At 50.5% G+C, this 27,726-nt stretch overlaps 1 protein-coding gene across 1 annotated transcript in view; it reads left to right on the forward strand.

Annotated features, from left to right (window-relative positions):
* Window positions 1–858: 858 nt before the first annotated feature.
* LOC144606611 (uncharacterized) overlaps window positions 859–27,726 on the forward strand; it is a 73,986-nt gene continuing 47,118 nt past the window's right edge. Inside the window, exon 1 of the mRNA XM_078422882.1 lies at window positions 859–1,677. Coding sequence (XP_078279008.1) covers window positions 1,506–1,677 — 172 coding nt within the window. The 5' untranslated portion in view covers window positions 859–1,505. The remainder of the gene's footprint in view (window positions 1,678–27,726) is intronic.

The raw sequence follows: 27,726 nt of genomic DNA on the forward strand, positions 1-27,726 counted from the left end.
GCCAAAGGTGCCTCAACAACGTACTGAGTAAAGGGTCTGAATTCGTAAGTAAGTGTGATATTTCAGTTATTTCTTCTTAATTTCTAAACATATGTTTTCGCTTTTTTATTATGGGGTATTGTGTGTAGATTGATGATTAAAAATGAATTTAATCCATTTGAAATAATGCTGTAAATGTGGAAAATGTAGCAAAATGTGGAAAAGGTGAAGGGTCAGAATACTTTCTGAATGCACCGTAATTCAGGCCCTCTAGTGAAGGCAACATCCTCATATGTTGAGGTGGGGGTGGGGGAGATGAGGGGTGGGGGGAGATGAGGGGGGTGGGGGGATACCTGGACACGTTGTACTGTGGAGGTATTCACAAAATACTGGAGTAACTCAGCAGGTCAGGCAGCATCTCGGGAGAGAAGGAATGGGTGACGTTTCGGGTCGAGACCCTTCTTCAGACTGATCAGTCTGACATTCCTGCCGCCGATCAGTCTGAAGAAGGGTCTCGACCCGAAACGTCACCCATTCCTTCTCTCCCGAGATGCTGCCTGACCTGCTGAGTTACTCCAGTATTTTGTGAATAAATCGATTTGTACCAGCATCTGCAGTTATTTTCTTATACTGTGGAGGTGCACATACTGAACCTGCCTTTCACAGGAAGGGGAGGGGAGGGGGTCGGAGTAGGCAACAGTTAATGCATTTTACTACAAATGAAAGAATGTGTGGAGTTAAGGGGTAATCCTTGTCCCTGCTCCTTCCTCACGATGTTCAGATGACAGCGTTGACAGTGCAAAGGTTAGCGGCTGCTATGGGGAAGTGTAGACAGGCCTTGGGCACACAACTGATATCAGACTTATCTGACCACTGAGTCTTTCAGTATTTCACTGCTAAAGGCTGTTTGGCATTTATTGTGCTTCCTGTGCTGGGAACATCTATATAACCTCGCCGTGGACGGGTGTCGGGTTTCATGGGAGTGTTTCCCACAACCTCCGGCGAGAGGAGTGCCAAACAGAAAGCAGAGAAACAGGCTGGACCACTCTAGTTTGTGTGTAATCCAACCAGTGCTGCGGAGTGCGGCCGGGTCTGGTGAAAGGCGGCAGGAGAACCACTGTTGGGTGGAGTTAGAGCTCTAACAATGTGAGTCAGCAAACGCCGCTGACATTCCTGCCGCCGATCCAGTGAAGGGGAGCGGTGAAATGGAGGCGGAGTGGAATCTTCCAGGTGGTTTAGATTCCCCACGTTGTTGCTGGTGAACAGGTCACCTCCGAGTTGTGTTGGACTGTGACCCTTCATGAGCTGCCGGGCAAGTCAGGAGTTGTTCGATGACTGGTCGGTAAGGAAATGATCGGAGAGTTGTGTTGGGGCTGAACTGATCGTTCCACGAACCCACCCGATGTGGAAAGTGTTTGAGATTGTGCCTGGGCGTGTTGTACATGTACACCCGCGACTGCGAGCGGGACTGAACACAGCCACAGCCCAGCAGCTCCAGGTGAAGTGTCAGGTGGCCGGGCAGAACCATGGATGACCTCTCCGGGGTGGAGACCGTGTTGAGACAGAAGAAAAAGTCCAAGTCGGGATCGTTGCGGAGGGCGCTGAGCTGGCTGCGGCTGTCCGGGCGCAAGAACAAGCGGCCAAAGGATGAAGCGAACAAATCCGCGGGCAGACAGAGGAAAGGGTCACACAGTTCAGGTGAGGCGACTTGAATGTTCTGACATTGGCTGCTGGCGTCGGATGAATGATCAGAGACCTTCTCGGGGTCAGGGTTACAACACAAACGCTGAGACACAGGAACATCCCAAGGTCCTACTGACCTTGTCCGGCCTGAAAGGTCCCTGGCCCGGAGGGGTGGGCGTGAGGTGGGGACATGTTTACTCGTGTGTACAGCGACCATCTGCTGTGTCCAGTGGGCAGTCCTCTGTCCGAGGATCCGGTCGCTGATGTGCGTCAGACAGTTGCGGATCGACATTCAGACCATTGTCCAGTAGTTGTGTCCACATCGAGGTGTGATCTGTCTCAGAGCAGCAAGTGGTTCAAGATCCTCCACCGCCAGAGATGTCTGAGCTGGAACTCTCTGGGGGTGGGGGGTGGGGGGGATGTTGTTTACAGGGACTGAATGTAAAACTGCATTGATATGAATGAAGGTCAGCTGAGCCTAATGTTTCTCGAGCACGTTCTGTGGTTATTGACTAGATCTGACTTCAGCTGTGGGCTGTCCCGTGATAACACTCAGAGCCACACTTAGAGTCAGGGTCATACAGCGTGGAAACAGGCTCTTCGGCCCAACTTGCCCACACCCACCCACATGCGCATCTACACTAGTCCCACCTGCCCGCAATTGGCCCAAACTTGTGTGATTAAAGTCTCGTCCCGTGACTGATGTCGGACGCGTCTCAGGAGTGTTTTTATTGGAAGCCATGAATCAGCACAAGGTGATTGAAGAGTTAAAGGAAGTGAGTGCGTTTGTATTGTCATTGGTTGTAACAGAGCGCGCCAGGCTGGGCTTGGCCTGTTGCTGATGTAGAAATATTTAATGGGTTCATCTTCAGATATCTCACGACCACCCTCGGTGACACAGAAGGAGCCCCATGGAAGTTTATAAAGTTAAGAGAGACATCGTTCAAGGAATTGAGTAGAGAAGTTGGAATATTAAGTTACAGTTGTAGAGGATGTTGGTGAGGTTGCTCGTGTTTAGTTTTGGTCATTGCTAGAGGAAGATGCCATTAATAAGGAAAGGGGTTTGCCAAGAATCAAGCTCAAGAGAGAGGTTGGACAGGCTAGGACTTTGTTCCTTGGAGTGCAGCAGTCTGAGGAGTAATATTACAGAGATATATAAAATCATGAGGGTGAATTCACAGTCTTTCTCCCAAGCTAAGGGAATCAAGAAGCAGTCGGCATAGGTTTAAGGTGAGAATGGAAAGTTTTAATATGAACCTGAGGGGCAACGTTTTCACACGCAGGTCAGTGGTATATGGAAGTAGTTGAGGCAGGTATTTAACAAACAGTTAAATAAATAGTTGGTCAGGTACACAGATAGGGCAGGTTTGGAGGGATAAGGACCAAATGAAGGCAAATGGAACCAGCTTAGATGGGGCATCGTAGACAGCAGGGATGATTTGGATTGAAGGGCCTGTTTCTCTGCTGTGTGATTCTATCAGTAGGGTGGACTGCCAGAAACTTTTTCCAATGGTGGAAATGTTAAACAACAGAGAGTTCAAGGTGAGAGGTGGAAAGTTTAAAGGAGATTAACGAGGCAAGACTTTTTCAGAGAGTCTCGTGGCAGCTGCCTGGAATTTGGTGGCATGAGTGGTGGAAGCAGATACAAGAATGATGATATACATTTCTCGACGAATACATTTGTCTTATTTATTCAGCCACATGAAGATACAGACCATGTGCAGGCAGAATTGTACTTTACTTTGGCCCGATGGTCAACACAGACATAATGGGCTGAAGGGCCTGTTCCAAATGCTGTACCATGCTGTGTTTTCTGGATGATTTTCACAGCATGATAATAAATACGTTTCCATAAGTCACTGGGATTTGTCAGCAGGTCAGGCTGTGGGCAGTGACATTGGTCAGAACTGGAAAGTGTTTTTCCGTTTCTGATGAATGTTCAGACACCTGAAATGAGAACGCTGCTCGTATCCCCATGGATGCTGCCTGATCCGCTGCATATCTCCACTCCATAGTGTTGTATTATATAGGAGCTGGGCCTTCTTGTCTGTACGGCAGCTCACTGATTCTGGGACCTGCGATGAGAATGATTTACCTTTTGTTCAGGTCATGTATCAGGTGAGGAGATGAGGGCAGTTCCCACCAAACTCACCTGCACTCCTCTAGGTGGGCAGCCACTACAAGGAGATGCTCAAAGTCAGAGCTGAATTACTGCTCCCACTCACATCACATTGATCCATGTGTCACTGCTTCGACCGTGACTGAATCGTGACTTTGGTGGTGCAAGGAAAGGACAATCTTCATCTCTTGAATTTGTTAACTGGGATGCAGCAAGAATTGTTGAAGCTCCTGTCTCAGTTTGAGTTGGTGTGAAGCCACCAGGTGGGGTTGCAATGAAATGTTGGCAGAGATGGGGACCTGTCCCAATCCCATCTGTAGAAACATAGGAACATAGAAACATAGAAAATAGGTGCAGGAGGAGGTCATTTGGCCCTTCGAGCCAGCACCACCATTCAACGTGATCATGGCTGATCATCTACAATCGGTGACCTGTGCCTGCCTTCTCCCCAAATCCCTTGATTCCACTAGCCATAGAGCTCTATCTAACTCTCTTTTAAATTCACCCTGTGTAGGAGCAAGTAGTGGAAACACTCTCGCTGTGAGGAAGTGTCAACAGGGAATGAATTGCGGACATTTCTTCGTATATTTATCCAAACGATCAGGGGACATAATCAGAGCAGAGGGGTGAGGCCATTCTACCCCTCGGCTTTCCTGCACCAGTCCTGCATCCCTTCATTTAATGTTCAAATGTCTACCACTCTGTGTCGACTAGATGCTGCAAGTGACAGTCCTCACACCCCTGGAGAAAGGATTCCAGGGACCCTCCTCTGGGTGAAGAAATGTCTTTTCATGCTGTCATAAGTCATAAGGAATAGGAGTAGAATTAGGCCATTCGGCCCATCAAATCTACTCCGCCATTCAATCATAGCTAATCTATCTCTCCCTCCTAACCCCATTCTCCTGCCTTCTCCTCATAACCTCTGACACCCGCACTGATCAAGAATCTATCTATCTCTGACGAATATATCCACTAACTTGCCCTCCACACCCTTCTGTGGCAAAGAATTCCACAGATTCACCACCTTCTGGCTAAAGACATTTATCCTCATCTTCCTAAAAGAACGTCTGTTAATGCTGAGGCTGTGACCTCTGGTCCTAGACTCTCCCACTAGTGGAAACATCCTCTCCACATCCACTCTATCCAGGCCTTTCACTATTCGGTAAGTTTCAATGAGGTCCCCCCTCATTCTTCTAAACTCTTGGGAATCCTGCACCAGCAATCCCAAGTCCATTTGCACCTCCAATTTCTGGATTCTCACCCCATTTAGAAATTAGTCTACACTATTTGTACTACCAAAATGCATGACTCCACACTTTATTACACTATATTCCATCTGCCACTTCTGTGCCTACTCTCCCAACCTGTCCAAGTCCTTCTGCAAAGTCCCTGCTTTCTCTGCACTACCTGCCCTTCCACCTATTTCGTATCATCCACAAACTTGGCCACAAACCTTTCAATCGTTGTCTGAATTTCCAGCTCTTGTGCCGACTCTGCTTCCTGGTTTGTGCACGATGACTTGGAAACCATCACCTCCCATCCACCCGCGAAACACCGCGAGCTTCCACGAGCTTCCGTGGGCTTCCTCACCCTCTCTAAACACAGGAATGAATCAGTCTGCTCTGATTAATTTGCCACATATGACAGACCTATCAAATCAGGAATGACCTGGACCTTTCAGGTGTCTTTGTTTTTCCAGAATGGAGGCTCCCTCTCATGGACAGGACTTTTTCTGCTTCTCTTTCATTTCCCCATCAAACCTGGAGAACGTTTCCATTGTCCTCCAGCAACCTCCACACCCCATCTTTCCCAACGTCCACCACATGCATGGAGATGTCACCACCACACATGCCTTCCCCCCTGACCACCACTCACTCTGGGACCTCGTGATTCTCGCCCATTCCTGCCAATGGCTGGTCATCCCTTCACGGCCATCACTGTAACTCTCCCTCTGACTGCTCCCCATCTGTGGCCCCAACACGATAAGTCAAAGTTCATCACTTCATGTCGCTCTACGGTCAGGTAGTCAACTCTGAAACATGAACTGAGGATCTCCATGAAGATTCCTGAGCAGCTGGCTGATTCCAGCAACGTCTTATTTCTGATTCCAACAACTGCAGCGTTCTAGTGATTTCTCTCTCGTCTGCCCTCAAGCGTCTTCCTCGATTTGCCTTCCTTCAGCAGTTGTCCTGAGCACACCTTCACCAATCTTGTCAAAACCTCCTGAAGTATTAGTGAGGTCAGGGTTCTCTCTGTCTCCACCCAGAGTACACGCTGCCTAAAGCTGATGGTCGGCAGATGCTGCCTGACCTCTGGGTATTTCCAGTGTTTTCCATTTTTATTTCAGTTTTCTGGCGTCTGCATGTTTTACGTATTTTGAATGCCATAATGATGTAATTTTGGAACGAGCTGCCAGAGGAAACACTTAACTACTTGCACTTGATAGGTGTTCAGATCTCTTTCCCATTTCTCCGAGTTTACAAGCATCCACAGTTCTGACCAGTACTGTTGGAGGAAAGTATCTCTGTTTCTCCACAGATGCTGCCTGACCCGCTGAGTTACTCCAGCATGTTGTGTCTTTCTTTGGTACAAACCAGCACCTGCATTTCATTGTTTCTACCATCTGTTGTCTCCGGAGTTGGTTCCAATGGAAACACAAGAGACTGCCGTTTATGAAGGGTCCTGATCTGAAACTTCATCTGCCCTTCCACATGTGCTGCCTGACCCTCTGAGTTCCTCCAGCACTTTGTGTTTTGGTTCCAATGGAACTTAAATGAAAATGCGACCAATTATCACATTTCTCAGCTTCATCATGGAGCCGCCTCCTCCTGCAATGCCCCCCTCCCCGACCCCCACCCCCCTCCCCGACACCCACCCCCCCTCCCCGGACCCCCACCCCCCTCCCCGACCACGACCCCCTCCCCCCACCCCTCTCCCCGACCCCCACCTGCTCTCCCCGGACCCCCACCCCTCTCCCCGGACCCCCTCCCCCCACCCCTCTCCCCGACCCCCCCTCCCCTCCCCCCACCCCTCTCCCCGGACCCCCCTCCCCACCCCCCCTCCCCAACCACGACTCCGACCCCCAACCCCCTCCCCGACCCCCACCTCTCTCCCCGACCACGACCCCCACCCCTCTCTCCGACCCCCACCCGCTCTCCCCGGACCCCCCCCCCGACCACGACCCCCACCCCCCTCCTCGACCCCCACCCCCCTCCCCGACCCCCACCCGCTCTCCCCGGACCCCCACCCCCTCCCCGATTCCTCCCTTCTGGCATTAGACTACAAGACGATCCTCCTCTACGCCAAGAATGAATTCCTGGTCTTTCAATCTACCACAATGCCATGCTTGCACTTTTTTAATCTGCACTTTCTCCATGGCTTGATTGTACTCGGGTATAGTATGATTGGATAGCACACAATCTGTACCTTGGTACACATGACAAGAATAAACCATTCCCAATCTAACAGCTGAACTGGCCAGCACTGATACAGCCAGAGGAACCGAGTTACCCGAGATGGATGATGGTGATATGATGTTGCAGATGGAAGAAGGCTTACATTGGAGCCTGTGCAGGATGTACAACTGTGGCAGAGAGGGTGTGAGTGGGGAATTAGACAGGCAAATGAAGCCCAAGAACACAACCGCTCCCCTAAGTGTCCCCCCACCCAGCCGTGCTCCAGTCCAGGAGGGGCACTGCTGTTGGAGCCGCTCCGGCCCCTAAACTATTAGCACTGCACCACTGTGAGCAATGCACGAGATTGGGGGAAGTGAATCTACTCAGAACTACATTTCTCCAGGTCCTGGCAATGTCCTTCCCAATCTCTGTCATACTGTTGTATCAACCCCTCCACTCACCTACACTAGGGCTGTGTGACATTGGCCAATTAACCAACCATCTCTAAGAGGTCTTGGGGCAGGACATGCATCTGGCCAGAGGTGGGTCTTGAACCCACGTCGGTGCGGGAGGGTCGGTGCCCAGTGCGGGCCGGGTCAGTGTGGGCGGGGCGGGTCGGTGCCCAGTGCGGGCCGGGTCGGAGCGGGCGGGTCAGTGCCCAGTGCGGGCCGGGTCGGAGCGGGCGGGTCGGTGCCCAGTGCGGCCGGGTCAGTGTGGGCGGGTCGGGTCGGTGCCCAGTGTGGGCCGGGTCGGAGCGGCCGGGTCGGTGCCCAGTGCGGGCCGGGTCGGAGCGGCCGGGTCGGTGCCCAGTGCGGGCGGGTCGGTGCCCAGTGTGGGCCGGGTCGGAGCGGGCGGGTCGGTGCCCAGTGTGGGCCGGGTCGGAGCGGGCGGGTCGGTGCCCAGTGTGGGCCGGGTCGGAGCGGCCGGGTCGGTGCCCAGTGTGGGCCGGGTCGGAGCGGCCGGGTCGGTGCCCAGTGCGGGCCGGGTCGGAGCGGCCGGGTCGGTGCCCAGTGCGGGCGGGTCGGTGCCCAGTGTGGGCCGGGTCGGAGCGGGCGGGTCGGTGCCCAGTGTGGGCCGGGTCGGAGCGGCCGGGTCGGTGCCCAGTGCGGGCCGGGTCGGAGCGGCCGGGTCGGAGCGGCCGGGTCGGTGCCCAGTGCGGGCCGGGTCGGAGCGGCCGGGTCGGAGCGGCCGGGTCGGAGCGGCCGGGTCGGAGCGGCCGGGTCGGAGCGGCCGGGTCGGTGCCCAGTGCGGGCCGGGTCGGTGCCCAGTGCGGGCCGGGTCGGTGCCCAGTGTGGGCCGGGTCGGTGCCCAGTGTGGGCCGGGTCGGTGCCCAGTGTGGGCCGGGTCGGTGCCCAGTGTGGGCCGGGTCGGTGCCCAGTGCGGGCCGGGTCGGTGCCCAGTGCGGGCCGGGTCGGTGCCCAGTGTGGGCCGGGTCGGAGCGGCCGGGTCGGTATCCAGAGCTTCACCTTCCAGCTCTACTCCTCACTGCTCTGCCAATGATGGCGATCATCCCGTTTACCGTTTAACTACCTTATCTAACTGGAACTATTGGGGATCTGAGAACAGCATTGTCTGGTATAGAAATGATGGGCTGAAAGGCCTGTTTCCGTGCTTTAGGCTCTGTCACCTGTATCTGACTATTTAGTGCTCAATCTCGCTGTTCACATCACCGGTTATTGCTGGCTGCCATTGGTCATGGTGCCTGATCCAGCTTCCTGAAGGAGCACTGAACCAATCTCCTCTCTCTCTCTCTCTTCTGCACGTTCTCCACAACCCAATTATTCCTCACCTCTATTTCTGTATAAAAATCCATATTGAATGACCTATATGTCGCCAAATATTCAGGCAATGCGATGCAGATCAAACCAGGCAATGGTGGTGAAGAGGTTAAACATTTTAATATTTGTGTTAGTTTCTAGTTTGCGATGCAAATAGCAGAGGGACTGTGAGACACACCCAAACCTTTGATTTCAGTGCAGCAGTGGGGATGAGTCAGAGCTGTTTGCTCTGGGCTGTTGATGGCCTTGTTGTGCTCACAAAGGTGGGCCGGCCCTGGAACAGCCCTGGGGATTGGTGGGGGTTTGTGGACGTTACTCAGGGGGTTCAGCTCCAACCTGCGAAGGTGCAATGAGGACAATGTGTGAACCTGGAGACCAGGTCTGGGGGAGCAAACAGTAGTTAGTTGACACGTCCATTTACCCTGCAAATGGCCAAAGATGGCAGGCACTGCAGCATCAACACAGCTAACATGCAGAGAGTGGAGTCTGGTCACATAGACTATGCAACAGTGTAGCACAGGAGCGAGCCCTGTGGCCCAGTGTCCGTGCCAATCACCGTGTCAATCCAAACTAATCACATCTGCCTGCACGAGATCCATATCCCTCCACTCCTCGCCTGTTCATCGTCTGTCTAAATGCGTCTTCAACGTTGCTTCCACCTCTCCCTCTGGCAGCGTTCAAGGCACCAACACTGCATAAAACTTGCACCCTGTAGATTTCATTTCAATCTCTTTTTAAACATCCTTTAAACTTTTTCCTCTCACCTTAAACCTATGCCTTCAAGTATTTGGCATTCATCAGTTAATAAGTGATAGGAGTAGAATGAGGCCATTCAGCCCATCGTCCACTCCACCATTCAATCACGACTGATCTATCTCTCCCTCCTAACCCCATTCTCCTGCCTTCTCCCCATAACCCCTGACTAAACAAATATATATCCTTGCATAGACTGACTGTCTACCTGTCCAGGCCTCTCATCATTTTATAATCTGTCAGACCACACCTCAATCTCTGATGCTCTAAGGAAAACAATCCAAGTTTGTTCAACCTCTCCTTATAGCTAATTCTAATCCAGGTAATATCCTGGTAGACCTCGTACTCTCCAATCTAATGGATTTAAACTGGACAGATGTTGCAATTGGGAGGTCAAATGTGAGGGGAAGGTATTCAGTAAATGCCAGGAACATTGGAATATCGAGAGACCTTGGGTGAAAGACGTAGTTTGTAGAAACATATAAAATTCTTGGAGGATTGGACAGGGTAGATGCAGGAAAAATGTTTCCCATGTTGGGGGAGTCCAGAACCAGGGGTCACAGTTTAAGAATAAGGGGGAGGCCATTTAGGACTGAGATGAGGAAAAACCTTTTCACCCAGAGATTTGTGAATCTATGGAATTCTCTGCTACAGAAGGCAGTGGAGGCCAATTCACTGGATGTTTTCAAGAGAGAGTTAGATTTAGCTCTTAGGGCTAAGGGAATCAAGGGATATGGGGAGAAAGCAGGAACAGGGTACTGATTTTGGATGATCAGCCCTGATAGGAGTAGAATGAGGCCATTCAGCCCATCGTCCACTCCACCATTCAATCACGACTGATCTATCTCTCCCTCCTAACCCCATTCTCCTGCCTTCTCCCCATAACCCCTGACTAAACAAATATATATCCTTGCATAGACTGACTGTCTACCTGTCCAGGCCTCTCATCAAACCTGTCTAGCTGTAGCAATCAGCAGTAGCAGCAGCAGCAATCAGCAGTAGCAGCAGCAGCAGCAGCAGCAGCAGCAGCAATCAGCAGTAGCAGCAATCAGCAGTAGCAGCAATCAGCAGTAGCAGCAGCAGCAAGCAGCAGTAGCAAGCAGCACCTAGCTGTGTTGCTTGGGAAGTAGTGTGTGGGGATTGTGTGGGGATTGTGTGGGGATTGTGTGGGGATTGTGTGGGGATTGTGTGGGGATTGTGTGGGGATAGTAAGGAGTAAGACCTGTGTGATCTCCCGGACTAGTTTCGATCGCCTAGCTTGGGGTCGGAGAGGAATTTCCCGGATTTTTTCCCAAATTTGCCTGGGTTTTTTATCCGGTTTTTCGCCTCTCCCAGGAGATCACTCAGTTCTTTTGGGTGGGCGGTTGGAGCGGTTGGAGTAGCGGCCGGGCGGTAGGTTTAGTAACCGAGTGCGGGGCTTTGTTTGGAGAGTATGACTGCCAGGGCAGTTTTTTGTTCTGGGTGTCAGATGTGGGGAATCTGGGAGTCTGATAGTCTTCCAGACATCCACATCTGCGCCAGGTGTGACGAGATGGGGCTCCTAAGGGACCGTATTAGGAACCTGGAGCGGCAGATTGATGACCTCCGTCTGATCAGGGAGAGTGAGGAGGTTATAGATAGGAGTTACAGGGAGGTGGTCACTCCTAGACCACGGGAGGTAGACAAGTGGGTCACTGTTAGGGGGGGCAAGGAACAGAGGCAGGGACTAGGGAGTACCCCGGTGGCTGTACCCCTTGGAAATAAGTACTCCTGTTTAAGTACTGTTGGGGGGGACAGCCTACCTGAGGGCAACGACGGTGCCCGGGCCTCTGGCAAGGAGTCCGGCCCTGTTGCTCAGAAGGGTAGGGAAAGGAAGAGGAGAGCAGTAGTAATAGGGGACTCTATAGTGAGGGGGTCAGATAGGCGTTTCTGTGGACGCAGTCGGGAGACCCGGATGGTGGTTTGCCTCCCTGGTGCCGGTGTCCGGGATGTGTCTGAGCGTGTCCAGGATATCCTGAAAGGGGAGGGAGAGGAGCCAGAGGTCGTGGTACATATAGGTACCAACAATATAGGTAGGATAAGGGAAGAGGTCCTGAAAGGAGAATTCAGGGGGCTAGGAAGAGAGTTAAAAAAAAGGACTTCCAAAGTAATACTCTCAGGCTTACTGCCTGTGCCACGCGATAGTGAGAATAGGAATGGAGTGAGGTGGAGGATAAATACGTGGCTGAGGAACTGGCGCAGGGAGCAGGGTTTCAAGTTTCTGGATCATTGGGACCTCTTCTGGGGGAAGTATGACCTGTACAAAAAGGACGGGTTGCATCTGAACCCGAGGGGAACCAATATCCTGGCGGGGAGATTTGCTAAAATAACTGCAGAGACTTTAAACTAGTATGGTTGGGGGGAGGGACTCAAACACAGATAGCTAATAGGCAGTGTGTGAGGCAGGAGGCAGAAAAGGGAAACACTCAGACCCAATATGTAGGAGAGAAAGAAGGGAAAAGAAATAAACTGAGAATAAGAAATGATGGGTCCCTTAAATGTGTATATTTTAATGCTAGGAGCATTGTAAGAAAGGTGGATGAGCTTAGAGCCTGGATTGACATCTGGAAGTATGATGTTGTGGCGATCAGTGAAACATGGTTGCAGGAGGGTTGCGATTGGCAATTAAATATTCCAGGATTTCATTGTTTCAGATGTGATAGAATCGGAGGGGCAAGAGGTGGGGGTGTTGCATTGCTTGTCAGGGAGGATATCACAGCAGTGCTTTGGAAGGACAGACTAGAAGGCTCGATTAAGGAGGCTGTTTGGGTGGAACTCAGAAATGAGAAAGGTTTAGCAACACTTATAGGGGTGTATTATAGACCGCCAAATAGGGAACGAGAATTGGAAGAGCAAATATGTAAGGAGATAGCAGATATTAGTAGTAAGCACAGAGTGGTGATTGTGGGTGATTTCAATTTTCCGTATATAGACTGGGAATCACATTCTGTTAAAGGGCTGGATGGTTTGGAGTTTGTAAAATGTGTGCAGGATAGTTTTTTGCAGCAATACGTAGAGGTGCCTACCAGAGAAGGGGCAGTGTTGGACCTCCTGTTAGGAAATGAGATGGGTCAGGTGACGGAGGTATGTGTTGAGGAGCACTTTGGGTCTAGTGATCATAATGCCATTAGTTTCAATATCATTATGGAGAAGGTCAAATCTGGACCAAGGGTTGAGATTTTGGATTGGAGAAAGGCTAATTTTGAGGAGATGAGAAAGGATTTAAAAGGAGTGAAATGGAAATTGTTGTTTTATGAAAAGGATATAATAGAGAAATGGAGGATATTTAAAGGTGAAATTTTGAGAGTACAGAGTCTTTATGTCCCTGTTCGGTGGAAAGGAAAGAATAATAATTTGAAAGAGCCATGGTTTTCCAGGGAAATTGGACACTTGGTTCGGAAAAAGAGGGAGATATACAATAAATATAAGCGGCAAGGAGTAAATGAGGTTCTTGAGGAATATAAAGAATGTAAAAGGAATCTTAAAAAGGAAATTAGAAAAGCGAAAAAAAGATATGAGGCTGCTTTGGCAAGTAATGTAAAAGTAAACCCCAAGGGGTTCTACAGATATGTCAATAGCAAAAGGATAGTGAGGGATAAAATTGGTCCATTAGAGAGTCAGAGTGGACAGCTATGTGCTGAGCCGGAAGAAATGGGGGAGATATTAAACAATTTCTTTTATCCGGTATTTACCGAGGAGAAGGATATTGAATTATGTGAGGTAAGCGAAACAAGTAGAGTAGTGATGGAAATTAGGAGGATTAAAGAAGAGGAGGTACGGACACTTTTGAAGAATATAAAAGTGGATAAGTCTCCAGGTCCTGATAGGATATTCCCTAGGACATTGAAGGAAGTTAGTGCAAAAATAGCAGGGGCTATGACGGAAATATTTCAAATGTCATTAGAAACAGGGATGGTGCCGGAAGATTGGCGCATTGCGCATGTTGTGCCTTTGTTTAAAAAAGGTTCTAAAAGTAAACCTAGCAATTATAGACCTATTAGTTTGACGTCTGTGGTGGGAAAATTAATGGAAAAGATACTTAGGGACAATATATATAATTATTTGGATAATCAAGGCCTGATTAGAAACAGTCAACATGGATTTGTGCCTGGAAGGTCATGTTTGACTAATCTTCTTGAATTTTCTGAAGAGGTTACCAGGGAAATTGATAAGGGCAAGGCTGTGGATGTTGTCTATATGGACTTCAGTAAGGCATTTGACAAGGTTCCACATGGAAGGTTGATTAAGAAGGTTAAATCGTTGGGTATTAATAGTGAGGTTGCAAGATGGATTCAACAATGGCTGAATGGGAGATACCAGAGGGTAACGGTTGACAATTGTATGTCAGGTTGGAGGCCAGTGTCTAGTGGAGTGCCCCAAGGATCTGTGTTGGGTCCACTGTTGTTTGTCATTTACATTAATGATCTGGATGATGGTGTGGCAAATTGGATTAGTAAATATGCAGATGATACTAAGATAGGTGGAGTAGTTGATAGTGAGGTAGATTTTCAAAGTCTACAGAGAGACTTGGGCCTTTTGGAAGGGTGGGCTGAAAGATGGCAGATGGAGTTTAATGCTGATAAGTGTGAGGTGCTGCATTTTGGTAGGACAAATCAAAATAGGACGTACAGGGTAAATGGTAGGGAATTGAGGAATGCAGTGGAACAGAGGGATCTGGGAATAACTGTGCATTGTTCCCTGAAGGTGGAATCTCATGTGGATAGGGTGGTGAAGAAGGCGTTTGGTATGCTTGCCTTTATAAATCAGAGCATCGAGTATAGAAGTTGGGATGTAATGTTGAAATTGTACAGGGCATTGGTGAGGCCAAATCTGGAGTATGGTGTGCAGTTCTGGTCGCCAAATTATAGGAAGGATGTCGACAAAATGGAGAGGGTACAGAGGAGATTTACTAGAATGTTGCCTGGGTTTCAGCACTTAGGCTACAGAGAGAGGTTGAACAGGTTGGGTCTTTATTCTTTGGAGCGTAGAAGGTTGAGGGGGGACTTGATAGAGGTTTTTTAAATTTTGAGAGGGACGGACAGAGTTGACGTGGGTAGGCTTTTCCCTTTGAGAGTGGGGAAGATTCCAACAAGGGGACATAGCTTCAGAAGTGAGGGACAAAGGTTTAGGGGTAACATGAGAGGGAACTTCTTTACTCAGAGGGTTGTGGCTGTATGGAATGGGCTTCCGGTGGAAGTGGTGGAGGCTGGCTCGATTTTATTATTTAAGAGTAAATTGGATAGGTATATGGATAGGAGGGGATTGGAGGGTTATGGTCTGAGTGCAGGTAGATGAGACTAGGTCAGGGAGAATGGTCGGCGTGGACTGGTAGGGCCGGACAGGCCTGTTTCCATGCTGTAGTTGTTATATGTTATATGTTATATGAATGGTGGTGCTGGCTCAAAGGGCCGAATGGCCTCCTCTACCTATTTTCTATGTTTCTATAGCTCCCTGAAAGCAGCAGCACAGGTGGGCAAGGTGGTAAAGAAGGCACACGGCGTGCTTGCCTTCATCACCTGGGCTGTTGTGGATAAAGATGAGGAAATCATGTTGCAGTTGTATAAAAAGGCAAGTAGATAGTTGAAGCCTTGCTCTGCATTCTTTCATTCACCCTTCTGATAGAGGGGGCAGAAACACCTCACCTTGTGCATGAGTTGGTTAGGTTTGTAATGATTGCACTATCTGCTGCTCTTTTGTGCTCATTGAACCGGTCTCACAGTCTCGGGATCGCTGACATATTTGTGGCTGCAAACCAGTAATTTGATCTTTGTCATCACTGACTTCATCCCAAAGGGCCGGGTAATGAAAGTCTCGGCAGCCGAGTTAGCTGGGTGTGCAAGTCTTTGTCACGACCACAATGCACGTTGCTAATGAGTAAGTCCTGTGTGGAGGTTGAAGGAGGGAGTGTGTGCAGGTCGCTTGGAGTAGCAACAGACTGGTGTTGGTGCAGGGCGAGCAGTCGCACATCTGCAATAGTGTCCTGCAGATGTGTCCAAAACCTCAATTACAGCTGCAAATTTAAATGCACTAAGTAATTGATGAATATAAACTCTTCTCAGCAATGAACCATGAAATGACCAGATTCTAGTTTCCCAACACACGATTGTGGAATTTGCCAGCCTCCCGTGTGTGTGTGTGTGTGTGTGTGTGTCAGCGTGTGTGTGTGTGTGTGTGTCAGCATGTGCGCATGTGTGTGTGTTCCTCGCAGAGTGTTGTGCAAGGTGATTCTGATGTTCAGGGTGCCTAGCGCGTGAGAAGGCAATGCTCATGGAATAGACACCTCCAACAATCACTGCAGACTTGCCTGCGTTCATCTTTCGTTTGGGATCCCTTATTTGCCAAAATAAAGTGATTGACATTTGTTCAGCATAAGTGTGGCATGGACCGGGTATAGGGGTGGCATGGTATAGGTGTGGCATGGACTGGGTATAGGGGTGGCATGGTACAGGTGTGGCATTGTGCAGGGGTGGCATGGTATATGGATGGCATGGTATAGGTGTGGCATGGACTGGGTATAGGGGTGGCATGGTATAGGGGTGGCATGTGCATGGTATAGGTGTGGCATGTGCATGGTATAGGGGTGGCATGTGCATGGTATAGGTGTGGCATGAGCATGGTATAGGTGTGGCATGGGCATGGTATAGATGTGCCATGGTATAGATGTGGCATGGTATAGGTGTGGCATGGTATAGGGGTGGCATAGCATGGATGTGGCATGGTATAGGTGTGGCATGGTATATGGGTGGCATGGTATAGGGGTGGCATGGTATAGTGTGGCATGGGCATGGTATAGGTGTGGCGTGATATAGGGGTGGCATGTGCATGGTATAGGAGTGCCATGGTATAGGTGTGCCATGGGCATGGTATAGGTGTGGCATGGACAGGGTGATTCTCCACCTTTGATGTTTCTGTGACCTCCAACACGTGAAGAGTTAAGAATCTTTAATTATCATATGTACTGGCAATGGACCAATGAAATTGTTACCTGCTGCAGCTTCACATTAATGCAATAACACAAATAAATGTACATAATCAATAATACAATAAATCAATAATCAGTAATACTAGGTAGCCAGACCATTCTGGGTTTTTTCCGGATTAGTTGGCAAATGTTGATCCTCATGGTTAATCGTCACCATCCTATTCCATTCATACTGCCTTGGGTATAGGTTTAGGTTCATTATTGTCACGTGTACCATGGTACAGTGAAAAGTTTTGTTTTGCATGTTGTCCATCAGTTATACCGTACATAAATACAATCATGTCAAACTCAAGGGCAATAGAGCAAAGGGAGGCTACAGAGTGCAGAATAGAGTTCTCAGCATTGCCGCCCACCAGCTCAGTCCTATCAGCATTCCATAGACAGTGGAGCAGTGGTAGAGTTGCTGCCTCACAGCGCCAGAGACCCAGGTTTGATCCCGACTGCAGGTGCTGCCTGTACGGAGTTTGTACGTTCTCCCTGTGACTGCATGGGCTTTCTCTGGGTGCTCTGGTTTTCTCCCACATTCCAAAGATGTACAGATTTGTAAGTTAATTGGCTTCCGTTAATTGTCCCGAGTGTAGGATAGAACTAGTCCACAGGTGATAACTAGTCAGTGCGGACTCGTTGGGCCGAAGGGCCTGTTTCCACACTGTATCTCTAAAACTAAAACTGAAACAAAGTCCAATGTGTGCGAGGGGATAGAGGTGAATTGTACAGCACACTTGCTCATGGAAGGACAATAGAGGGTTGCAAGATTAGGTTAGAGGTCTTCACCTTGGCAGTATTACCTGTGTGTTGCTGATCCTTTCCGACTCTAGTGTGGCAGAGGAAGAGAGAGAATCCTGGCTGAGTTTCCCTACCTCTCCATTTCACCCACAAGGACAGTTCACACAGCAGGATAATTATTGAACCTTCATCCATTCTAAAACATTCCTAAACTTCCAATCTCCTTCCAGACATTTGAGAACATCGCCTGTCCCAGCTGACACCAATTAATTCAGAAAGAACAAGATTGAACTGGGATCTATTTCTGGGGACGATTGTTGGGCCTCTGATGGAGATTTGCATCTTTATTAGAAACAGCTGGCTGGTGGTAGGGAGATTATTGGAAAAAATCTAGGAAACGGGACATGATTATTTGGAAAGCAAGGACTGATTGGAGGAGTCACAAAATGCTGGAGTAACTCAGCGGGTCAGGCAGCATCTAGGAGAGAGGGAATGGGTGTCGTTTCACAGAGTGCTGGAGTAACTCAGCGGGTCAGGCAGCATCTAGGAGAGAGGGAATGGGTGACGTTTCACAGAGTGCTGGAGTACCTCAGTAGGTCAGGCAACATCTAGGAGAGAGGGAATGGGTGACGTTTCGGGTCGAGACCCTTCTTCAGACTGATTGGAGGGAGTCAGTGTGGATGTGTGCAGGGCAAATCCTGATTCACAAATCAGACTGAGTTTTACATGAAATAATTCTGAAAGCTGAGAAAGGCAGAGCATTAGAGATGGTTTAAGTGGAGGTAAGCAAGGCTTTGGCCAAAGTCCTGCATGGCATGCTCGTCCAGAACGTGAAAGCGAATGGGCGAGGTGGGAGATGGAGGGCAGTGATGGGTGATGGCCATCCGAGATCCGTGTTGGCACCTCTGCTGTTTGTCACAAATATTAATAGAGGTGAAATGATGTAAATTAGATGTAAGTTTGCTGATGAAATGAAATTTAGTGGATTGTGCATAATAAAGGCAGTTGCTTAGGATAGAACAGCGTAGATCAGCTAGCAGGTTAGGGAGATGGAACTTACTGCAGACAGGTGCGAGGTGATGAATATTGGGTTGTCCAATACTGGCAGGATGTACAGGGGGCATTGGGAGCGTTGATACACAGAGAGACCTTGGGGTTCAAGTTCATAGTTCCCTGAAAATGGTAACACAGGTGGATAGGGTAATGAAGAATATATTTGGCTGCTTGCATTCTTGGGTTCATAGATACACTCTAAACATTGGGACGTCATGTTGCAGTTGTACAAGATATTTGTTGGGTTGCATTGGGAGCGTTGTGTCCAGTTCCAGTCGCCACATTACAGGAAGGATGTGGTGACAACAGTGTAGAGGAGATTTACCAGGATGTGGCCCGGAATGGAGGCCTGCGTTTACCAGGAAGGTTTGGATAGGATGAGTTTGTTCTCACTGGAGTGATGGACATTGAGCGATGACCTTGTGAAGGTTTATTAGATTATGAGGAGCATAGACCCTGGAGATAAACTTTATTTCTGAGGATAGTGGAGTCTAAAACTAGAGAGCATCGGTTTAAGGAGATGGGGAAGATTTGGGAACTAAGGGGCAATCGTGTCACACAGAGGGTGGTGGTGGGTGAATGGAACAAGCAGCATGGGGAGGTGGTGGGTGAATGGAACAAGCAGCTTGGGGAGGTGGTGCCGGCAGAATAAACTTTCACTGTACCTTGCTGCACATTACAATAAACTAAATGAAACTAAACTAGAGTTACAACATTTAAACGGCATTTGAGCAGGTATTTGGAAAGGAAAGGAGCGGATTAATATGGGTCCAATGTTGATAAGCATCAGGGTTAGTATGGAGAGTTGGGACGAAGGGCCTGTCTCTGGGTAAAACTCTAATGTTTAAGCCAAAGAATTTGTGCTCTCTGCAGAATGGGAATGTTCTGGCCAGAAACATGCGTGATAAGAAGGCTGTGTTTTCCATCAACAACATGTGATTAATTCAACCTGACTCTGTCTGTTTCTCCTGTAAATATTTTCACCTGCTTGTACTTATTGAGAACTGAGATCAGAGGCAGACCACTGGCAGTACAGCAGGATCGCCCAGAACCAGATGCTGCTCCTCACGGAGTCAGTGTGCCATTTGGGGTTCAGGAGCAGGTGGGGGATATGGAGGCGTCTGGCCTTGCGCTCTCTCTGGAACAGTCTCTTGGGGACTTTAGGATTACTCCAGCATTTTGTGTGTCTCTCTGGGACCGTCTGGCTCCAGGTGCCAGTTAGGGTTAGGGCTAGGGTTAGGGCTAGGGCAACTCGAGGCCCCACACTCGGGGGCAATCCTGATGGGGATGGGGGATGGGGTGAGGGGTTGGGATGGGGTGGGATGGGGGAAGGGGGTGAGGGATGGGGGTGGGGATGAGGATGGGGTGAGGGGTGTGGGATGGGGTGGGGATGAGGGGTGGGAGTGAGGGGTGGGGATGAGGGGTGGGGGTTGTGGGATGGGGTGGGGGTGGGGATTGGAGGGTGGGGATTGGAGGGTGAGGTGAGGGGTGGGGGTGGGAGTGAGGATTGGAGGATATCTACTGGACAGGGTGGTTGGTCTGAGGGATCCACTGTGGGTGGTGGAGGCTGGAAAACAGTCACAGCCTCTCCAGACTGAAAACGTCCGGTTAATGTGATTATCATCGACCTGAAGCTGGTGACACGGACAGGTTCAGAGACTGGATGTCTAGCGTGCGACTCCTGGGTGCCGCAGGCTGTTTCACCATCCATGAGGCACATCAGGAGGGTGAGGATCGCTCCCCACTTGCACAACTTCCAATGCTCAGGAAGGGCAAGACCACCCAGAAGAAAGCAGCACCCATTATTAATCAAAAATAATGTATTCAATTACGGCACAAAATAATATTTATAAACCAAAACTGTGGTAACATCATAACCACCGTAATACAAAATCACCAGATTATCTAAGACACTAGATTATCAAATAACTATAATACAATGGTTATTGAGGGTACATCCCACCCCTCAGTGCCCAGCAGGTTTCCCCCCCCCCCCCCCCCCAGTGGAGGCCCCTCCACGCCGGGATTCTGCCCCTCGACATTGGGGACCTGGCGTGGAGGGTACTGCACCGCGGACCAACCAGGCCAGCCTGCCCCTGACTGCACTGCACAACATACAACAGGCAGCACTTACTCTCATACCCTGCACTGCCCCAACCCACCAGCTGTGCCCCCCAGGACCGGGCAGCACCACCACTTGCAGGTTCCCCTCAGAATCACTCCATTCTGACTTGGAACTGCGTCAACATCTGTGCACAGTCACTGGAGCTCACCCACCATCTCCCCGAGCTCACCCACTGTCACCCACCATCACCCACTGTCACCCACCATCACCCACTGTCACCCACTGTCTCCCCGAGCTCACCCACCCCGAGATCACCCACCCCGAGATCACCCACCGTCACCCTGAGCTCACCCACTGTCACCCACTGTCACCCACCGTCACCCACCGTCACCCTGAGCTCACCCACTGTCACCCACTGTCACCCTCCATCACCCACCGTCACCCTGAGCTCACCCACTGTCACCCACTGTCACCTACTGTCACCCACCGTCACCCACCGTCACCCACCGTCACCCACTGTCACCCACTGTCACCCACCGTCTCCGTGAGCCCTGATCAGCGTTCTACGGGGTGCCGTGGTTCTGAGGGCTGCTTTTGTCGTCTCCCCGGGGGTGACCAGGGGGGGCAGTAGAGCCTGGTCCTCCAGAGATGGCCCTTCCCGTGACATGAACCTGAGACCCAGGACCCTTAGAACTTCAATCTAAATAGATGCTTCCAGAACATGGTTAGAGGAAAGCATACTTTGGAAAACGTTTTGATAAATTCCCCAGGATCAAAGAGGGCTGGCTTTTCTGGATGTTCTGAAGACAATGACGTTGATATTTGGATTGATCTCCTTGCTCGATGACTATGACAGGAACTTTCACGCACTGACTTCCCTCCTGTGATATGTGTAGAACGACAGACTAACCTGCCCCCAGATATTTGCCAACGTTCACCAAAGACGTACAGGTCTGTAGGTTAATTGCCTTGGTAAATGTATAAATAACTAGTGTGTGTATGACAGTGTTAATATGCGGGGATCGCTGGTCGGCACGGACCCGGTGGGCCGAAGGGCCTGTTTCCGCGCTGTACCTCTAAACCCTAAACGAAATTAAATGTATTCTTGTGGTTAAGGCCTCACAGCTCCAGATCGTGGCATTTAGATAGCCTTGTGTCATGACAATGGTGTCGTTGGAACGATGTAGTTTGTTTACGGAGGGATTGAGCCAACATCCCTGAGCCGGCCCCTTATGGTTTGGCCACAAATCACATGCCTGCTTCAGATCAAAGCTTTAGGTTTCAGGCTGGTGACCTGTTCCCAGAAAGTCCGTTCCCATCATTGGATCTCCCTGCATCATGACAAATCCCTTAAATGAAATCATAGACTCCGGCGCGGGCCGCGTGGACGTCGGAAGCCCGCAGGCCCCTGGGTGGGGGCGGACATCGGGAGCTCCGGCAGCGGCAGAGGCAGCGTGTTCGCCCGCCCCGAATCGCGGGGCTTGGGTCGGCCCGCCGCGGACCTTTCACCGTCCGGCGCGGCCTGAAATAGGCCGTGGACCTTTCACCGTCCAGCGGGGGCTTCAATGTCGGGAGCCCCGACCGCCCCAACGTGGCAACTCCAACAGCCTGACCTCGGGACAAGACGGCAGGGAAGAGAAAATACATTCTGGCCTTCCATCACAGTGAGGAGGGACTGGAGGAGACTCACTGTGATGGATGTTTCTTTTTGTTTGGTGTTAGTTGTGATTGTATGTGTTATTGCATTTTTATTGATTATTCTTATTGGTCTTATTGTTTAACTGCGGGTAATGTTTCATTTCACTACACATTTATGTGTATGTGACAAATAAACGACTATTGACTGTTGTCACACCCAGTAGGTCAGGCAGCATCAGGAGGTTTAAAGTTCATGCTTTAGGTGAATTGTTCATCAGAACGTTTCTTCATTTAACGTTTCCGTGAATTAATATGTAAGGTCATTGCACCATGCTCACTGAACCCCTGGCGTTTCAACCTCTGACCTCTGCACTGGAGCCTGAGGGTCGGGTCGGGTCGGGTTCATGGCAGGGTCTCCGCTCGGTCGAGGGTCGATGTAACAGAGACTCTGCACTCCACCCAAGGGAGGCTGCTCCCCGGTAAACCTTCTCACTGCTGGTCCACAGTAAAGGGTGCTGCAGTGAAGCTTCTAACTGTACCTCGGCACATGTGACAAACGAGACACAAACACCCCTGTTTATCCCATTTATTCCATGTGCATGAGAGCAAAGTGGAGAGGGAGGAGAAGGAATGGAGAGGGAGAACGGGGAATTGCAGGAAGAGTCTGCGTGTTAATGAAGGGGGCGACGTGGGAGTTTGTGATAGTCAGCCCAGAGACCCACACCACCCTGACCCCCACTCACACCACCCTGACCACCACCCTGACCCCCACCTACACCACCCTGACCCCCACCTACACCACCCTGACCCACACCAACACCACCCTGACCCCCACCCACACAACCCTGACCACCACCCTGACCCCCACCTACACCACCCTGACCCCCACCTACACCACCCTGACCCCCACCTACACCACCCTGACCCACACCAACACCACCCTGACCCCCACCCACACCACCCTGACCCCCACCCACACCACCCTGACCCCCACCCTGACCCCCACCTACACCACCCTGACCCCCACCTACACCACCCTGACCCACACCAACACCACCCTGACCCCCACCCACACCACCCTGACCCCCACCCACACCACCCTGACCCCCACCCACACCACCCTGACCCCCACCAACACCACCCTGACCCCCACCTACACCACCCTGACCACCACCCTGACCCCCACCCACACCACCCTGACCCCCACCCACACCACACTGACCCCCACCCACACCACCTTGACCCCCACCCACACCACCCTGACCCCCACCCACACCCCCACCCACACCACCCTGGCCCCCACCCACACCAACCTGGCTCCCACCCACACCACCCTGACCCCCACCCACACCCCCACCCATACCACCCTGACCCCCACCCACACCCCCACCCACACCACCCTGACCCCCACCCACACCACCCTGGCCCCCACCCACACCACCCTGGCCCCCACCCATACCACCCTGACCCCCACCCACACCCCCACTCACACCTCCCTGACCCCCACCCACACCCCCACTCACACCACCCTGACCCCCACCCACACCACCCTGGCCCCCACCCACACCACCCTGGCCCCCACCCACACCACCCTGGCCCCCACCCACACCACCCTGGCCACACTCTCATCTCGCTGCTACCATCGGGAAGAAGGTACAGGAGCCTGAAAACCGTGACCTCCAGGTTCAGGAACAGGTTCTTCCCAACAACCATCAGTTATTAAATGCTGCACAACACTGACCTCAGCAATGAACTATTGATTGTCTTTAGTTGCACTCAGCGCTTTGGTGTTTTATTTGCACGAGTATTGGAGTTATTAATCGATTGATATTTTGATTATTATGTATCTATATATCTTGCGTTTGCGGGGCTGCTGAGAGGAGGAATGTCATTGTTCCCCTGGCAGTGTCCATGGCAATGAAACCGTCTGCCCTCCGGCAGTCCGTGAGATACAGAGAGGATTTACAAGAATGTTGTCAGGACTAGAGGGTGCGTGCTACAGGAAGAGGTTGTCAGGACTAGAGGGTGTGAGCTGAAGGGAGAGGTTGTCAGGACTAGAGGGTCTGAGCTACAGGGAGAGGTTGTCAGGACTAGAGGGTGTGAGCTACAGGAAGAGGTTGAGTAGGGAGGGACTCTATTCCTTGAAGTGCAGGAGAATGAAGGGTGATCTTATGGAGGTGTATAACATCATGAGAGATGCACAGGGTCTCTTGCCCAGAGTAGGTGAATCGAAGACCAGATGACATTGGTTCAAGGTGAAGGGGAAAATTTTTAATAGGAATCTGAGGGGTAACGTTTTCACACAGAGGGTGGTGGGTGTGTGGAACAAGCTGCCTGCGGAGGTAGTTGAAGCAGGGACTACCCGAACGTTTAAGAAACATTTAGACAAGTACATGGATAGGACATATTTAGAGGGATATGGACCAAATGCGTGCAGCTGGGACTAGTGTAGATGGGGCACGTTGGATGGTGTGGGCAAGTTGGGGAAGGGCCTGTTTCCGTGCTGTATCACTCTGTGACTGGTGTAGATGGGGCATGTTGGGCGGTGTGGGCATGTTGGGCGGTGTGGGCATGTTGGGCGGTGTGGGCATGTTGGGCGGTGTGGGCATGTTGGGCGGTGTGGGCATGTTGGGCGGTGTGGGCATGTTGGGCAGTGTGGGCAGGTTGGACTGAGGGCCCTGTTTCCACACTGCATCACTCTGATTCCACATGGGATTGTACCCTGGTCCATCAGACCACAGCGGTTGCAGGAACGCCGATCGCCCCCTCTCATTCTGAAACATCTGATGCTGCAATCTCACATCAGCGCAGACCTCCAGTGACAGTAAAAGCACCGTCCAGCCACACCCTTCACGCTCGCCTCCCCCTTCACCCTCGCCTCCCCCTTCACTCCCAGCTGCCCACCTCGCCACCCCCTTCACTCCCAGCTTTGGTCTAAATGCTTCACTTGATGCTATCTCATACCAACCATCTCCTCCCCTCCCCATTCTGTAACCAGCCCGCCCTTCCCCCACTGACGGGAATCATCACGGGGTTTACACAAGGCTTCCCTCAACCATCCCCCAGTCCCACTGCCAAGGCTGACTCAGTGTCAGCTGACAGTGTTTACCAGGTAGCCTGCTCCAGCTGACCAGGTAATTAACTGTGAGGTTGCCACAGAGGGCAGGGGTGATAAATGCCTTATGTTCCTCCCTCGTCTTCTTTAGCCAGAGGGTGGTGAATCTGTGGGATTCTTTGCCACAAATGGCAGTGGAGGCCAAGTCATTGGGCATTTTTAAGGCAAATATAGATAGATTCTTGATCAGTGCAGGTGTCAGAGGTTATGGGGAGAAGGCAAGAGAATGGGGTTAGGAGGGAGAGATAGATCAGCCATGATTGAATGGCGGAGTAGACTTGATGGGCTGAATGACCTGATTCTGTTCCTATCACCAAGAACATGAATTTTAAATGAGATCTGACCAACTCTGGGCTGACTACTTGTTGACCTTTGCCCTCGCCCTCCTGGTGTGAGCTCCAGTAACTGTTGGTGAAAGGGTGGAGCATTAGCCGTACTGTTGATGTAGTGTGGAGTCAGTTCCAGGGGACGAACAGCAACGCCTCTCCGATTTCTGATGTTTAAACAGATAATTACTTGGTCTTGGGAAACAGAAATGAGCTTTCCACCCAAGAGGGATGGCATTGACTGACTGGGCTGAATGTCCCCCCATGTATGGCCCGTGAAATGACATCAGCACCACGGTGGTCTACATCAGCACCACTGGTGGGTCTTTGTGTCTGATAATGGTTTCATTGTGTGTGGGGAGTGTTGATAATTCAATGGTAGGAGCCTGTGACATCACGTGCAACTATACATCCATGTTGTCAATACAAACCTTTGGAACAATGGCAAGCACGTTGTCCAGAATTGCTGCTAGTTTCAAAGTGGGGAGGCTGGGCAGTAACAATACAGAATGCGGCTGAATGCATCTTTGCTTCCATGTTTACTTTTTTTGATCCAGAGAGAATGGAGAATGGTTAAATCCAACATTTGCCTTTGGCCGTATTTATGGGATGGAATATTCTTTCTGAAGTTTCTGCCCGTTGAAATGTAAAGTGAATACGCTCCCAGCCCATCATTACAAATGACCCCTGTCCTTATTGATTATTATTCATAAATCAATTGGATCATTTGAACAACAGTACTGGATTTTTGTTTAAGGTATGTAAAGAATCAAAGAGGCTCAAACGTGATGTTAGAACAACCAACAAATTCCCTTGAAATCTAAGATTGTGTTGATTGGTGCAATGTGTTTCCAAGTTAGCGGCTATTTTGTGTACAGTTTATATTTTTGTGGAAATTGTAATTCATGTCAAACATATTTCTGCAGTGATGTAAAGTTTGTGCGCTGGGATTTGTGAGTGCTGTAAGTCAATGACTTGGGGAACATTTATTTTTCTGCCTGTCATGAAAATAATTAGAAGTTTATTTTTACTGAGCATCAACATTTAATGTAACTATTTCAGGTTATTGTGCAACAACAATTTCTGTGAAGGTCTGTAAGCCAAATCTTGCATTAGTGAGACAAGCAATCACTGAAAATAAACCAAGAAATCCATTTGCATTTTCCAGAGGGGAACTGTTTCAATACCAGGAATGTTTAACTGTCAATGGTAGACACTAAAACCTGGAGCAACTCAGCGGGACAGGCAGCATCTCTGGAGAGAAGGAATGGGTGACGTTTCGGTTTGAGACCCTTCAGATGTACTTGCCCATAAACACCATACACACAGTTAATATATAATAATCAAAAATACAATAAATAAATATCCATAATACTGGGTAACTGTCATAGTGCAGAAACCAAGATCCACAATGCACCACAGACACAGTCCGTGTTAGATCACAGTTGCTGAGGTCAGTGTTGTGCAGCGTTCAACAGCCTGGTGGTTGTTGGGAAGAAGCTGTTCTTGAACCTGGAGGTCACGGTTTTTAGGCTCCTGTACCTTCTTCCCGATGGTAGCAGCGAGATGAGAGCGTGGCCAGGGTGGTGTGGGTCAGTGAGAGTGTGGCCAGGGTGGTGTGGGTCAGTGAGAGTGTGGCCAGGGTGGTGTGGGTCAGTGAGAGTGTGGCCAGGGTGGTGTGGGTCAGTGAGAGTGTGGCCAGGGTGGTGTGGGTCAGTGAGAGTGTGGCCAGGGTGGTGTGGGTCAGTGAGAGTGTGGCCAGGGTGGTGTGGGTCAGTGAGAATGTGGCCAGGGTGGTGTGGGTCAGTGAGAGTGTGGCCAGGGTGGTGTGGGTCTGATGTTTGGCTGCATTTTTGTGGCAGCATCTCCTGTAGATCCCTTCGATGGTGGGGCGGTCAGTACAGTGATGGACCGGGCAGTGTCCACCACTCTCTGTAGTCCTGGAACTTGAGGCCGTTGACTCTCTCCAGCACTGACTCGCCCATGAAGCAGATTCATGGATCCCGGCCTCCCGTCCAGTTTGTTCCATGTCCTGGATGTGATTACACTGGGCTGGAGATGTGTTGCTGCAAATCCCATTGATCGGACAGGCTGAG

The sequence above is a fragment of the Rhinoraja longicauda genome, chromosome 27 (genome assembly GCF_053455715.1).
Source record: "Rhinoraja longicauda isolate Sanriku21f chromosome 27, sRhiLon1.1, whole genome shotgun sequence".
In the NCBI taxonomy this organism is placed as follows: Eukaryota; Metazoa; Chordata; class Chondrichthyes; order Rajiformes; family Arhynchobatidae; genus Rhinoraja; species Rhinoraja longicauda.